The 16,055-nt window shown below is 43.9% G+C and overlaps 1 protein-coding gene across 1 annotated transcript in view; it reads right to left on the bottom strand.

Moving 5' to 3' along the window:
- SMS (spermine synthase) overlaps window positions 1-15,398 on the bottom strand; it is a 57,039-nt gene extending 41,641 nt beyond the window's left edge. The window contains exon 1 of the mRNA XM_075096982.1: window positions 15,227-15,398. Within this exon, the coding sequence (XP_074953083.1) occupies window positions 15,227-15,275 (49 nt within the window). The 5' untranslated portion in view covers window positions 15,276-15,398. The remainder of the gene's footprint in view (window positions 1-15,226) is intronic.
- Window positions 15,399-16,055: the final 657 nt, after the last annotated feature.

Genomic DNA, 16,055 nt, shown 5'->3' with positions numbered 1-16,055 from the left:
GCATACCATACCCTTCCAGGCCAGCAAATTAGCATGAAACCCAAACTGAACTAGTATGCAACTAACCCCAGACCACTTCACTTCTGCAGCTCCTGCAAGATACAGAAATAATAAGATGAAGATCAGACTCTGGAAGAACTGAAGTACTCATCCCACATTTAACCTACGTGCTTTCAACAGCTTCAAGGATTCCTGCTAGGTGTGTCTTGGCAGAGACCATAGGACGAATCATCACGGATATTTTTCTGCTCCATGAACATACTAATCCCTCACAAGCTGCTCATCATTCGGCAGCAGATTTCTTTGCTAAGCAGCCAGGCACAAGCTTCCTATTATGCAATTCCCATGCAACAGGAGGTCTTCCTATTATGAAATTAACTTTAGGAAATTAAAACAACAACAACATGCTCTTTCATCAGGTCTCCTTCTGGTTATACCACACAAGATTTGCCTTGGAGGGCTAATTAATTCTCTGAAGTTGGAGACTCCTTTTTAAAATGTTTGAGGTATCAGAGGTTGCTTGAAGGCATCAGGAACTTTCAGCAACCTCAGCATCTCTCACCCAAATCCACTTACCACCACCTCACTCCAAGCTCAGATATGCTATATCAAGCATTGATAAGCAAAAAGGAGTTTGGTGATTAGAACAGTAGGAATAACATTTTGATGTAGATTCAAAGGTAATTCAAGTAGTCATTAATGTTTTGGTATTCAGGAACAAAGGAAACAAACTCTGGTTACCAAGCATGAAATACTGTTCTAAGTGTTTGATAATTATTTGCCAGGAGGAAGAAAAAGGCCAAGAGTTTCAACTCTAGAGAACAGAAACAAAAACACTGTGTATAAGATTTGGAGAGAGATATTTTTCGAGCAAGTTGATGCCCAGTTAAGCCAGACAGTTTTGAAATTCCAGCACACTTGAAGAGATGATTTGCAGCAGTTGCAAATGTTCCGCTGAAATTTTAGCGGTGAAGAAGCCATTATTTGACAGCGATCTGTAGACGTGAGCACAGCTTAAAGTCCAGAGTTACTGTAAGCATCCAATCTGTCCTCATGCCTAACATCAGCTCGTTTCACTTAGATACTCCACCACTGAGCTCAGTAATCTACTATTGAGCCAGACTATCTCTAAAAATATTCTGGTTTAAGACCTCCTCATACCAGAGGATTGACAAAATATTACTAAGTTATGGGAACAGATTAGCTCTTATTTGAAAAATATTCATCCCATTTCTGACTTTAAATTTGTCTTAGCCTGATTTTGAATGATTTCCTCTAGCAAGTGAGAATGTAACATAACCAGAACAGTAGAACGTATCCAAGTATTTATATATGCTTTTGCATCTCTGATGCATTTTTCCCTTGGTAGCTAGATCTTCAAGAGATAGGTAAAGAAAAAAACCACCATAAAATTAACTGCTTCATTAAGAATACATCAAAAAGTTAGCATACATCAGGAGCCAAAATGCAGAATATGCTAATAGTAAACAGCAACCTGAATGATCGGCATATTGTTTCATTTCAGAGCTGTTGTTTCAATGTATTAAGTTATTGGGTTGTGCAAGTCTGAAATTCTCACACATGGGCACTCTCAACTCCAATTCTTCAAAAAACATCACAGGAAGAGGAAACATGCAGAGACAAGATGGGAGGGTGTCAGGTACAAGTGACAAAGGGATCACACCTAAGAAGAGAGATTAATTTGTAGCCAGGTCAGGTCCCGGGGCAGTTTGAGGTGAGGGCAGCAGAAGGCTGGGCCTTCAACCTGCTGCAGCAGCACACCTGACTGCTCTGGCACCAAGCCCCAGGTCAAGCAAGGCCACTTACAGTGCCTCCTGCCACCACCACTTAACTGGAAACACAGCAGCCAGGCTTATAGGTGTACAGTGGTTACTCTTATTTGTAGACCAATCTGAGGCATTTTTCCAGTGCCAATATTGCATCTCATTCTTAATCACAAAAAACCAACTCTGGAAGAGAGGTGTGCTGCAGAAGTGCTTAGCAAGCGAAGTGTTAATATATTTTAAAATCCAGAGGTAAGGAGAAACTTCAGACTCCAGTGCCTGTATTTCACATGTCCTAAGTTTCCTTTAGGCACCAAGACAAATGGAGAAATAAGAAAAAGACGACAAAAGTCACCACAGTTTATAGAAAGCCAACAGCATCACCCTACTAGCTCCCCCTCTCCCCCATATGCAAGAATACAGCGCGGTACACAATAATTTGCAGAGAACTAGTTATCATTTAGTCATCAATTCCTGCGTGGCAATCTTTCTTAAAACCTGAAGCCTTAAGACAACTTGTACCCCTTTTGTCCTGGTTAAAAGCATCTGCCTGCATCGAAAATGAGCATGCAGAGCACACTGTTTGAAACATGATCCAGAGAAGTTTCCACAGAAATATCACAGGATCAACTAGGAGTTCAAAGTGACAACAGTTACCTAAACTGGTCCTTTGCCTGCAACAATTACTACAAAATAAACCCAGGCTTCACAAGAACAAAAGGACCCCTCTCCAAGCACACCTTAAAGTCCCTGCTTTCATTTTTCCCCAGGACAAAGAAGCTAGCTTTTACCTGACCAAGTTAATAGATGCAAGCGAAAAACAACTGGCTTCAGCAACACTGCACGTCCCTGGTATTAAGTTTTGAAAGCTCTTGTCAGAAACATCCTCCACACGGAAAGAATCCTGTTTTGACCTTGCCACCAGAAAGCAGAGAACAGCAGGAAGCAGAAATCTATACTAAAGTTATTCCTTTCAATCAATTTGCACCTGTGGGAATCAACCTCATCATGTTGACTTATACACAGAAGTCAGCAAATCATACATGGCATGAGGCTTTAAAGAAGGGGCAGCAGGTAGAAAGAGTCATCTACTGTTCACCCATCTGAGAAAAGAGATCATCAAGTTTCCCTGTACACTTACTCTATTTCATTATTCTGTAATACAGAAGATTAAGAGTAGAGGGCAGCTTTTTCCTAAATAGTTTCCACAGAGCACCCCCCACACTCCTACTCCGAGAACTTCCAGTTACATAGTGAATACAGGTAAATCAAGCTGTACTGTGCCACAACAGCAGGTACATGAAGTTACCTGCATATCCACATAATCGCCACAGGCAATGTAAGTCACCCAGTGCATCCAAGTAACCATTTTGAAATTATGGTTAAAACAATCATGAATCAGAATGAGCTCTCAAGGTATTACAGATGCCCAGCTACCAATAGGAGAATTTGACCCTCATTCTTGCTAGTCATTAATGAAGATATCGAAGTACATTGGCCCCACCATCTACCCCTCGAGTACACTACTACTGACTGGCCTCCAGGTGGACTTCTTGCTGCTGAGCACAACCTTCTGGGCACAGTAGTTCAGTTTTCAATCCATGTCATTGTAGATTTCTCTATCCTGTACTTCACCATATCCATGAAGATGTTATTGGTAACAGTTTGGAAAGCCCTGCTAAAGTCTAAATAAACAGCAATCACTACTCTTCCCTCCTCCATCAAGCCAGTCTCTTGACCACAGAATGCTATCAGGTGGGTCAGGCATGATCTCCCCTTTGTAAAACCATGTCAGCTACACCCAAACACCTTTCTAGTCCTCAACAGATTTGGAAATAGTTTCCAAGATTTACTCCATCACTTTCCCAGGTATCAAGATAACGTTGACTGGTCTATAGTTACCTGGATCTTCCTTCTTGTGCTTTTGAAGATAGGAGCAATACCGATTTTCTTTCGGCACCAGATTATTTGCTCAGATGCGCCAAGAGAATCGTTGCAAGGTCCCACATCTACAAGGAACCTAGTCCTGGGTAGAGTACCACACACCTTCCACAATCTATACCTACCTTCTCCCCTCATCTTCCCCACATGCTGGAGTCTCCCAAAGTTGACTTGTTTTCCCTCTGCCACTCACCCAAACGAGGTCTGTGGAAGCACAGCTTCAGGCAAAGGAATGCAAAGGGGAAAAAGAAAAGCTATTTCAACCTTCCTAAGATGACCTTTAGAAAGATGAATTTTTTCTTGTAGTTTCAAAAACACTACTATTACTTCAGTAATAATGGTGACCAAACTAACACAAAATATGTAGGGGCTTTCAGATGGCACTAGCACACGAACACATTTTTTAAGATAGCTCACATAGTCATGTATCACCTTTATGAAATAATAGATACCTTAAATATTTTTTTCAAGTCTCCCAACGTTGACATACAGAAGAGCTACACAGCCACTCTTCCCTAGCCCTTCCAACGCAACAATAAACTCAAGTTCAGGGTACACAACCAGCAAGCCTTACTTAAAACACTAAGTAAATATTCAGCCAAAAGCAACTGTATGTACAGTAAACAGGAATGGTTGTGCTCCAACTTCTGCAAGCAGTGCTAAATGCACATGTATATAAAAACAAACACATCATTCCCACAGATGAAGTCTGCTTACCCTCTGTTACTTAAAAGTCAGTAACAGAATCACCTTTTCCTACTTCCTCCTTTGAGCTCTAATAAAGAGAGACTTGACTTTCCCAGTTCTTTCACAAAAGCAGGGTAAGATTCCCTAATCACCTTTAAGGGAAAACTCTACATAAAACCTTAAGCTTTCAGCAACTGAAGGTCTATCAGCTCCATCCACTTCTGTAACAGAAAAAAATACATTAAAGTTACTCCTTTACCCTTTCTGTATTCAACTTCTTGTATTAGTACAACCAAAAATTTAATTTCTGTACACATAAAACTAGAAGTGATCTTGTGTATTGAATACCCCATGATGTTTTGTGAATCTGAAGTGCCTGAAGTTTTCTGTAGCCTCATCAGCCTCAATAAGAATACACTCCAACATGAGTGAGGTTTAAGCCTTACTGTTTGTAGTACAAGGGGCACAAAATTCTAGTTACTGGATGTGAATATTAAAAGCATGTATTATCAAATTGCAAAATAATGGTACCATCAGACCTCAAAGTACCACCAGTAAACATATACAGAGTAAGACTAATCTGAAAGTGTTACACGTAACAGCCATGGTCTTAACTGTACGGTATCTTATAATTTGGAATTCAATACACAAGAACAGCAGGTTTGGCTCCACATTCAAGTAGAAGTGATGTGGCAGACCTCTTCCACTGGCAGCATTTAAAAGCCAATATTCCATTTCCATCTAGCCTTTCAGACAAAAACTGCTTTTTGAAAAGGTTAAATAGTGAACGTCTGCTACAAGGACAGATAACGCAGTTAAAAGCATCGATTATTTCAGTACATTCAATCACAAAACAAACACCACAACATGGAGTTTTAATTAAATCAGAGAGAGCAGAACATAAGGTTTACTAGACTATATCACAGCATCCCCAACATTCCCACTCTTTATCTCAGTCTCCCATGACTTTTCAAATACATCATTTAAATGAGGAAGTAAAGAATACTAACAAGGTTCAGCAGTTTTATTCCTCATCATGCAGGATCATTGGTACAAATGCTTTCTTAGAGACAGAAATCCTTGTATCAAGGAGCTTTTCTTACTTTAACATGACCTCTGCTGCACATCAAACCTGCAGCAGACGCTGAACACCATCACTGTAAGAGATCCAAGGACACAACTACTTTTTTTGTCATTCCTTCTCTAAGTGAATGCCACATTCCTGGCAGCACTGGTCATTCCACATCTACTTTACTGTTTGGTGTTAACAACCATGGTGTTCAGTGGTTTTGGAATACAGCAGAGGCACGCAACCTAGGTAGAGGGTACAGCAGAGAAACCAGAGTAAAGTGGCAGAATGAAGAAATCAAGAAACAACACAGATTGTACCAGTTGCACAAGACAGTTCTGTTTTACCCTCCTCCCCTTACCAGGATAGCAACCCCCTCAGGTGAGCCAAATTGCAAAATGAAGCATCAAAATTAAACTATGTTCTCACGCTTTAATGTAAAGATAGTGACTAAGCCAATACAAGTGTTACCTAAACAAATAATTTCCTTGCTTGAATAAAGCCAGCATGTTGCACAAATGAAGTTAGGTAGACCACCAAGTCTTTTCAAGCACAAACGAAGACTTGCCACTGCAACATGCACATTGAAAGAAGCAGAAGAAAGTATTTGCTACCAGTTTAGAGCTCATTCATAGTTGAATGCTAACTTAATATTAGTTATGAACATGAAAGTGCTTATTAATAAATTTTATAACAGGGGCACTTTTTTCCTGTCAGCCTACAGACTGACTTCCCAATTAATATCTTCTTGAATCCCGGGAGAAGATCAGAGCCTTACTGAAGGCACTTTGCATTTTCAGAGCTCTCAGAAAGGATAAAGCCTATTGACCAGTTGAGATGTAAGTCTATCTGGGGGCTATTACACATACAGCCCCACACTTGTGTACAGATTATTTTATTAAGCCATGCATATTGACTCAAAGAAAGCTTAAAACAGATCACTTAAGTGAAGAAGCTCAGCTGTGTTATTAAACTTTTACTACATGCAGTAGTAAATGTATTTAGTAGTGTCCAAAATTCTGCCGCACAGAATCTGTACCCACTCATTAGACAAGGAACACCAGCCAGAGTTCAGGATGACAACAGGTATACACAGGCTCTACATTATGCCGTTGCCCTGCAGAGATACCTGTAGGAGCCAAGATGCACTGTCCACAGTGGTCTCTCTGAAAATCTGACCAGTGCAAAGATATAAGCAATCAAACACAGACACTATCCTACAGAAGAACTTGATTACTGGCATCATTAATAAAATACCCAGGGACGGGAAAATAACTCTTTCACCGTTAACAGTGGCTGACAGCAGCAGAGCCAGCAAAGTCAAGGTTAAAATACTTGTAGCATGTCTGAATCTGAAACTACTTGAAAGCAAAGAATGAACATAAAGGATCACTTTCCAGAATCTACCTTGATTTAATCTGTGTAAGTATTTTATTATCATCTGACATGACTGAGGACTTACTTGGGAAAGATCAAGCACTGCAAGCAAACTTCTCCTGGTTTGTTTACTGTACAAACAACAGGGTTACTTCTTGTTTCATCAATATCCAAAGGCTCACTCCTGATGAGTCCTGCATCACAACACACTGGCAAAATTTAAGAAGCAGCCACCACAGGGACCTATAGAGGGGTTTTTCCTTGTTAGCTTTTGACAAAACTTTTAGAAGCCCTCCATTGCTGCTGGGAGCACTTGAGGTACCATTTTCAGCTAGCTATTAGAGGAATGTTCTTCAGTTAGGTAGGGCAAGTCCTACAAGAACATTCCACGAGACAAAAAAATAAGTTTAAGACATCAAGCACGCCAAATACTGACAGCCAGTACAACTCTGAATGAGAAGCTACTTAAGTACTACCCCTCTAAAAACAGTCAGAAAGAAGACAAAAGCAGCAAGGAACTGCCAGGGTGCTATACCTTTCACAATAATCACATGCAGAGTTAAAGAACGTCAAAGTGAATGGGAGAGACTTTAATCATTTACAAATTATTTATTTCTGTATTTTTCATAAAATATATGCTTTAAAAGTGGTTTTCCTATACCTGGCATCTAGTTGTGATGTGACATCATGTTATGGTTAACAACAACTTTTTAAAATGCAGATCTTCTAGAATGGTGCACACAGCTCACCAGAAGTGCCAGCACCCTCCAACTCTGGAAGAAAAACCATTGGTAGGCCTCCACAAGTAACAGTGACTGGCATTCTATAAGTCACATTGCTGTTTAATAATTACACTGAAGTTTAGTTAAGAAAACAGCTTTTAATTTTCCTTTTCCTAATTGCTACTTTACCCTGTAAGACTATTATAGGTTTTTCCACTTCATACAAATCCACTTTAATGCAGAAGCAACATTTGCTTATCTAGAAACCAATATGAAATATTTGCCCTACTGTTCTGGACAATTCACAAACAGTGTCTTTTATCTTTTAAACATCCAATTCTCACAAAACACTCTTCCAGACTTGCTGCTTGGTCAAGTTTCATTTTGCTACGGGAAGACAGAGTTTCATTAAGCTTTTTTGCAACACTTCATCCCAACAGATTATCAAAGCTGAGCAGTACGTGAAGAGGTAAGCCAAAGGCATTTGCAGACCGACATTCTCATACATTAAGTTTGGCATACCACCTTTACACAGGTTATTTATGCACTCAGAAAACTTACTTCATATGATGTGTAGCTTGAGCCTTAAGATCAACAAATGTGTCTTCAACACCTCAGCTCCACTGACTTCATTTGTCTCTCCCCGTAATACATAAACAGAAGTCCATCAACTGCCATATAAACACTGTCACATTTTAAAAATTATCACATGATGAAATATCTGTAGCCCTTCCATCCAAAAAAGCAGTAAAAGAAAATTTACTTGGTAACAGAACTTCAGCATGCCCAAATAATACTAGCTCTCCTGTTCACATACATCTCTCAAACCACTTTCATCAGCTGGTACCTGACCATCTTCTACACATGTATTAAGCAGAGTGATTAGTACTTGTCATATGTACTTTTCTCTCCATCCAAGGATTTTGCTATTAAAAAAACATGGTCAGAGAAGTGTACATGAAATGGGAAATACTGATGCATCAAAAGCAGTTTTAACGTCCTGCAGGAAACCAGACACTCATGGAAGACATCTCCCATGCTGTTAACCTTCACCTTTGCAGGTGACAGTTCCTTCATGCCTGAGGAAAGAGCCACTAAGTACTTGACATCATGCTGGAGATGCAGATAATATTTTCAGAGTTCTACTGATAAAGCATTTTAATCTTCAAAACTGGACACCAACAAAAGCAGGGAAGGAATTCACAGCAGTCCTTACTCCTAAAAATACAAAGTTATTAATTCCTGTATTAACACCTCCTGACAAGCCCCACTTGTGCTCTGACACACAGCAGGCCAGTTCCTGGTCCAGGCCTGTCAGAACTAGACTGTGGAGACCTGCAGGGCTCAACTCAAAATAGCCCAGCCAAGAGCACAGGCTGAGCCTGCACTGTTCACAGAGGCTGCTAAGGGAGCACACTAATACAGACCCATTCCTGAACTGCAGCTGCAAACACACCTTTAGCCAAGGTTGATAACAGAGTTGCAAGCTGCAGAGGCATTTACTTGAGTCTTATTTAATCTTTATTTACATGGTCTTCACATACAGATTGTAGTCAAGCAGTCAGCAAATTTTTAAGACATACCATAAATCAATATGGTAAAGAAGAGATAAGCATATCATCCACGTGTTATCACATAATCAGATGTTTCAGCACTTCAGACAACGCAATACTTGACAGAACCACTCAAATTGAGCTACAAGATCAGAGATGCCATTCCACCGCCCAGTACCTGTAAATATACTTCATGTGTTTTTAATGCTAACTGCAGCCAGCTCCAGTCACAGAAGCAGAGTCCACCTCATAAGTAAACAAAGCCTTAGCATCTCTAGTACATTAGGCAAAAGAATTGCTCATTAGAGAGAATATTAATTTAAAAATAACATACAGCAAAGTGCTCAAAGGTTTTATTGGTGTTTCATCCATAATCTTAGAAACTGCCAACAATTTTTTATTAGTTTAAGCCTTTCTCCTTCATACATAAGATTCTTACTTATTTTTGGAAAAGCTCTACAAGAGACACTAAGTTTCCAATGCCAGTTACCTCCTCCTGCTTTCTCTGGCATTTCCATGCTTTTTGAAGGATGAACCATGAATCAACAGCTAGAACTGATCATTATCTGCTTATTAAACCAAACCAGCACCAATTCCAAACTGCCTTTATCACAGCAGGATGCAGCTCAACACACACAAGCAGCTGAACTTGTGTAGAGTTTTCACAACTCGACATTCAGATAGAGGTTTCAGAGATCGTAGAGAAGAAGAGCTAATACCTCCAAATAGCCAAACCACTCATCATTCAGTTCTCTTAAGCACTCCTGATTCTAAGATACTGACCCCTCAGAATTTTTTTTAATTAGTCCTTAAAGTAAGGAAACTCAACTACAAGACACCAAAGTAATGCAGAACTAAAACCAAAGCCATGTCAACTTTCTCCCTCCAAAAGGTTAGATCAGCACAGATAAGAACAAGCATATAAAATTGCAGTTCTGCTTTAGGAAGAACATTAATACTTCCAATCAAAACAAAGACAAGGATGAAGATATTAACTCCATACAGTTCAAATATTTAACAATTGGATAGCCTAAGTAAAAAACTCAATGCTGAAAGAACATTTGGTAGAGTCACTTAGAACATCTTATAACCAAGGTTCATTCAGAACACAACATGTATGACCAGTTAGTTACTACCCTTTTAAGGATGTCAAACACTAGAGTATATCATGCAGTTTATTAAACAGCTGTAAGCAAACAAAAAGGATGAGGGTTATTTAAATCTTTACACCCCTGACTGCTTCACCTGACAGCATTCCTGTCTGCTTAAAAATAGACTAGAAGTCTATGATATAGGATTGGCAGTAGAGTTAATGGCACTGGATGCTTCAGCCGAGATATTTATTTTTATTTATCTTTTAAAGCAGTGTCCCCTCTTGAAAAAACCTCCACAAGAAAAATTCTGCAAGTCAAGTCTGTCTCCAGTAAGTGCAGTTATGCACCAAAAACTGAAGTATTAAATAGTTTTTGCAAGTCAAATGAAGTTAGATTTTTCTTTCACACAGTTTATTAATAAAAAAATCTCTTAATATATTGTCTACACCAAACAACACAAACACAAGACATAAGCTCTGTAGCCATTAGCCATTTTTTATTTATATATATTCCTGTTGATGACAGGCCTGATTTTCTCACCAAGTTTTTCCACAGTGTCAGAATTGAGCAGTGGATGCTGTGGACAGGGACGAAGCTACTGACAGGCCAAAAGAGGAGGCTCACCCCACAAAAGGTCCTCTTCTTTCTGTCTCCATGAAAACATTCATTTGAATAAAACCAGACCATGTGGACACACATATCCACTGATCCTTTTTCTTACGAACATTGCCTTACCTGCACTACAGCCCTGGCATGCCCATCACATGCCAACTCACACAAGAGTTTCATAAGAATTTATTTCACTAACTCTCAGCTCATGTAACCACTGCTCTCCTCCACCAGCTCACTCATCTTCCAACCTGTGATTCTGTGATCTGTGCCCTGGCCCTGAATGTTGTCAGCACAACTGTTTGTGCAGCTGTACTATGAACTATATAATTCACCCTCCACCCCCCAACAATAATCCCAAACAGTAAACTTTAAGACAGTTAAAACTAATTTTCCAACAAGTTCTTACCCTCTCAAAGCAACTTTCTGAAGCAAATAAAAAAACCAAGAGAGTCACCGTATTACCTTCCCCCCATTAAAAAAACTTGAAGAACATTAATCATTTCACTGTTCAACAACCAAGAAAACTAAGCTTATGAGACATTCATGCATGGAGATGGAAACACTCCCATGTACGATCAGATTTACAACATACAGTAATCTAAACTCAATTCTGTAAAGGTATAAGGCATCAAGCATCTACATACTCTCAATAAAGTTGTTAAACTAAATAACCTGAGGAGTCTCAAATTCCTCATTTCCGATTGACTAACAAAAACATCATTAGCCAGAAGTGAAAGGCACAAGTAAAGCCTTCTATGCCCCAATTAAGAGAGGCAAAAAATCTGCATCCATTTTTGTAAATGTTAAAGCACTCTTCTTGGAATTTATGGTAACGAACACAACCGCTGTTCGCTTGCTGAAGTTGCCTGCTTATCTCAGGGGCCATACATAAGCAAAATACTTCTGCTCAAAGGACTGAGCTCTGCAGCTGCTACTTTAATCAGCTCTTGAGAACACCACCTCAGAAAAGTCAGGTTGTGTTAGCCAGCTATCAAAAATTCAACCCTGCTTCTATCTAACTGCTTATTATTACTTTTAGAAACTCATGGGATGCATAACTAGAGGAGACAGAGTTAAGACAGACAAAAGGGCCTTTTTTCTATTGACCAATTTGTAGATTTTGTAGTACATGAAAAAAATTGAGATGCGTGAAGAAAAATTACAGCTTTTAGTAGAGATACATGGCTTCATTCATCTCATCCAGCCCCATTCCCAAGACAGTATTCTATCCTCCCCATCTCAAACCAACACAAGGACTTGTTTTGTCTCCTCTAACCCCCTACACCCATGTTTTCATTGACATCGCTGGCATCTCTCAATGCCTCCAACCACCATCAACCTTACAGAAGTAATGATGGTAAACACTACAAAATGCATACTATTCCAGTTATCATCCTGAAGATCCTCACCAGTTACCCATTTGAATACCTAAGAATGTACATGACATGCACCACAGTCCACTGTACCAAGAGAATCAGACTGCCTGAAGAAAATGGGGCTACTATTGAAGGCATTTGGCACATGCCAAGTAAGTCAGCCAGTGGGAATGACCCACCAGAATCTACACCATTCTGCAGCACGAGCAGTTGCCAGCGATTAGCTGCACAAGTATTAACACATGACAAATCCCATCCTCCTATCACAGAGCTATGCCCTCCAGATGCTTTCACTGACAGCCAAAGACAGACGCCCACCTTTACTCCCCGAGAACCTCAAAGGACTGCGGATGAAGCCAAGCCACACACAACAGAACACAAAAACATTAGCATCTCAGAAATACTATCCCATCCTTTACAGTCATGTTCAATCTTGATGCTGGGCAATAACAGTGAAGCCTTTCTTCCCTTCAGGTTTAGGGGAACATTGGATAGCTACTGTGGTAAACATGAACACCAAGAACCATATTCAAATTATTTCATCAACCATATGTAACAACTCTCATATATATGCAGATTCTTAAAGAAACAGACACATAACCACATACAGTTATTGCAAGATGCACTGCAATGAAACACAAACAACTGAAAAAACTCATTTTCATAGACTGAAGTTTTGCCTTCCTACAAGCTGGCAAATTTAACAGCTATGTTAATACCTACCAAAAAGGCATATCTGTCAAAAACTGAGGGCACAGCTGTTGTCTTGAGAAATAAGGAGCAGGCATTTACCAAGAAGGTAACAGATCCTGCATTCTCCAGAATACAAACGTAAAGATGCCACAGCTTCACCCAAGATGTAGTGGTTACATGTTATCCTCACAAGATCAGAAGGTCCAAAACCACAGATCTCATTTTACTAAGTGCCATTTCATGGCATTCCAGACCATTGAGAAGTTCTATTACCCATGTAACTTACAGTAAAAACTCAACCAGTTTACGATCCATGATTCAGCATTAAACTAACTCCTTTAATACAAACATACATTCATGAATTTTTCCTCTATAGATAACTCTGCTTTGGGCCACAAGTACTAGATGAGAAGGAAAAACTCCACATGAAAAGGACAAGCCACCTTTAGAGCTGTCCTGGGTAGAAGAAAGTTCTTTACATCTCACTGAAGACACCTATTGTGCTGAAACTAACAGAAGGGAAAAAGGCTGCTTCCCTCCTTTGATCTACACAGCAACACTTCTGCAGCTGGTCCATCCCCCCACCCCCATTTGGGCACATCCAACTTGATTGGAGAGAGATGCAAACACTGTCTTCAAAAGTGAAGGGGAATGGAGTAGAAAACCTACCTGTAAGCAAGGCCATACTTAAGATCATTACTACGCTCTATTTAGTAGTGTAGTTTTTACATCTTAGAGCAGCTAATATAACTGCAGCTTATTTTCAATACACCTAGCCCTACTCCTTTCCCTGGTAATTCTGATTTTTCTGCAGAAGCCAATTAGCCATGATAGTCCAGGGGACTACACAGGCTAAGAGGTCATCATGGGGACCAGGTGGCATCCATGAAAATTGCTTTTAGAACGGTTTATCTTCCTGATTCTGCTCACACTAGATCAGTCAAGCACAAGGTGCAAGGAAAATGGCAGGTCTATCTCCTTCACCATTAGGTCACCATTAGACTGGCTAAGTTGCACCACAAAAACCTCACTGTAAAATGGAAGCTGGAAGACTTTCACCATGAAACAAGGACAGACTATCCTAAAGTGCACTGTTTGGGCACAACCCCACGGATACCTTCCCCCTCTCTACTCCTGGCTCTCCAACCCGCAAACGCAGTAACGCCATGAAGGGCGCAGCACGCAGCAAAGCCCCTGGCGTCAGGAACCCATCTCTCTCAAATCAAGCTATCGACAAATTTCATCTGTAGATGCGGGGAGCTGCCCTCACACATCCCTGCCTCCAAAGAGGGAAATAATAGTGGAGGGTGCCGCGGAGGGGGAGGCCAGCCCGAGCTGGCGGCCTTGCTCTGCATCCGCACTCTTGGCCCCCTGGTTCTGGCGCCCGTGCCGGCTCCCCGCCCCCCCACCCCATTAAACCTTTTCACCCATTTTGGCCGTTGAGAAACGTGGTGGTTCCCTCGCTTTCTGGCTCGAGCGTGCCCCCTACAGACAACTCCGCAGTAAAGCCCTGAAGTAGCCGGTGGCTCGTCCACAGCCGAGTTTCGTCGCCGATCGCTTCCCTCGCGGCTTTTGCGACGAGGTGAGGGAAGCACCGAAGTGACAAGATGCCGGTACATTGTACCCCTGCCCGGTTCCGCGGCGGTTCCGAGCCCGCGTCCCCGCCGGGAGCGCGGCGCAAGGGCTGCGCTAACCAGGCCGCCGAGCCCGGCCGGGCTTCGCGGGGAGCCCTGGCCCGACCGCTCGCAAACGGCCAGGCCCGACCGCCATCCCTCCCCCCGGGCCCGCGGCGCGCCACGGCCAGCCTCCCCCCGCGGGGAAGGCCCTCCCCAGCGCCCGGCCGGGGCCGGAAGGCACCTGCATGGCCGCCCCGCACAGCACCCCCCGCCGTCCTCCCCCACCCCGGTCCCTGCACCGCCGCCTCGCTCCGAGGCGAGCTGCCCTCAGCGAGCGCGGGGCGGGCAGCGCCGCGGCGGGCCCCGGGCAGGAGGCCGCAGCGGGCCACCCGCCTGCCCGGGGCGGGTACGGCGGCATGGCGGGCCCGGGGAGCGCGGGGGCACCTGCCCGCCGGCACATGTGGATGCCGGGAGGTGGGGGGCGGGGAACGGGACGGACAGACGGACACACGGCCGGGCAGGGCACGTCGGAGAGAGGCCCGGGGAGGGGACGCCTGCGCGGGGCCTGACGGGCGGAGGAACGGCCGCGCCGTTTTCGCGGCGGCGGCAGCAGCAGGGGCAAAGGGAGACGGGTCACGACACACCGCCGAGGCGGGGGGGGAATGGGGACGCGCCCCCTCCCTCTCCCGCCGCAGCGGTTACCTGTGGCGCTAAGCAGGAAGTCCAGGGTGCTGTGCCGCGCTGCTGCCATAGTGAGGTAGAGCCCTGTGCCATGCCTGGAAGAGGCGGCAGCAGCGGCGCGGGGATCGCGGCGGAGGAGCCTATATGGGCGCGGGGGCTGCAGCGGCGCCGCGGGGGTGGGGGCGCGCCGCGCGGGGCGGGGCCCGGACGGCGGGGCGGGGCAATGGCGGCGGGCCGGGACGGGGGGACGGCAGCGGCCGTTGGCGGCAGGGCGGCGGCGCCGCGGCGGGGGAAGCGGGCGGCTTGGCGGGGCGGGAGCGAGGCCGGCGGCCGCGGGGGGAGCGGGCACCGGGGCCGGCCGGGCCCGGGGGAGCCCCGCGGGGCGGGGAGGGGATCGCGGCGGCGCCTCAGCGCGGCGGTAGGTGGCTGCGCCTGCTGGGCCGGCGGCCCCGCCGCAGGGCCGCGGGCTGGGGCTGCTCAGAACGCCCCAGAAATACCCTGCCGGGGCCAAATCTCCGTTAGGATGCAAGTGGCGCCCCCACCCCCCCGGTGGAAGCCGTTCATGGTGTCCCGGGGCCGCCCATCAGCTTGCGGCGGCGATGGTGGCGGCCGCGTTGGGGCTGCTCGGCTGCCGCAGAGGTGCGTGTTGCCCGCTGCCCTGGCGCGGCGCCGGCTTTCCCGCGGCGTTGGAGAGACCATCACCAGAGAATCTCCAAAGCCTCTTATTTAAAGTCGTTATATATATATATATATATATGTAAAAAGGATAACTCTAAAATGGCGTGGTGAAGCCACAAATAACACTGGCCACGTGTGGCTACAAACCCAAAAGCAGACAATCTAGGGGTGG

The sequence above is a fragment of the Phalacrocorax aristotelis genome, chromosome 1 (assembly GCF_949628215.1).
Source record: "Phalacrocorax aristotelis chromosome 1, bGulAri2.1, whole genome shotgun sequence".
NCBI classification, from domain to species: domain Eukaryota; kingdom Metazoa; phylum Chordata; class Aves; order Suliformes; family Phalacrocoracidae; genus Phalacrocorax; species Phalacrocorax aristotelis.
This window is presented reverse-complemented; position numbering and strand designations above follow the sequence as displayed.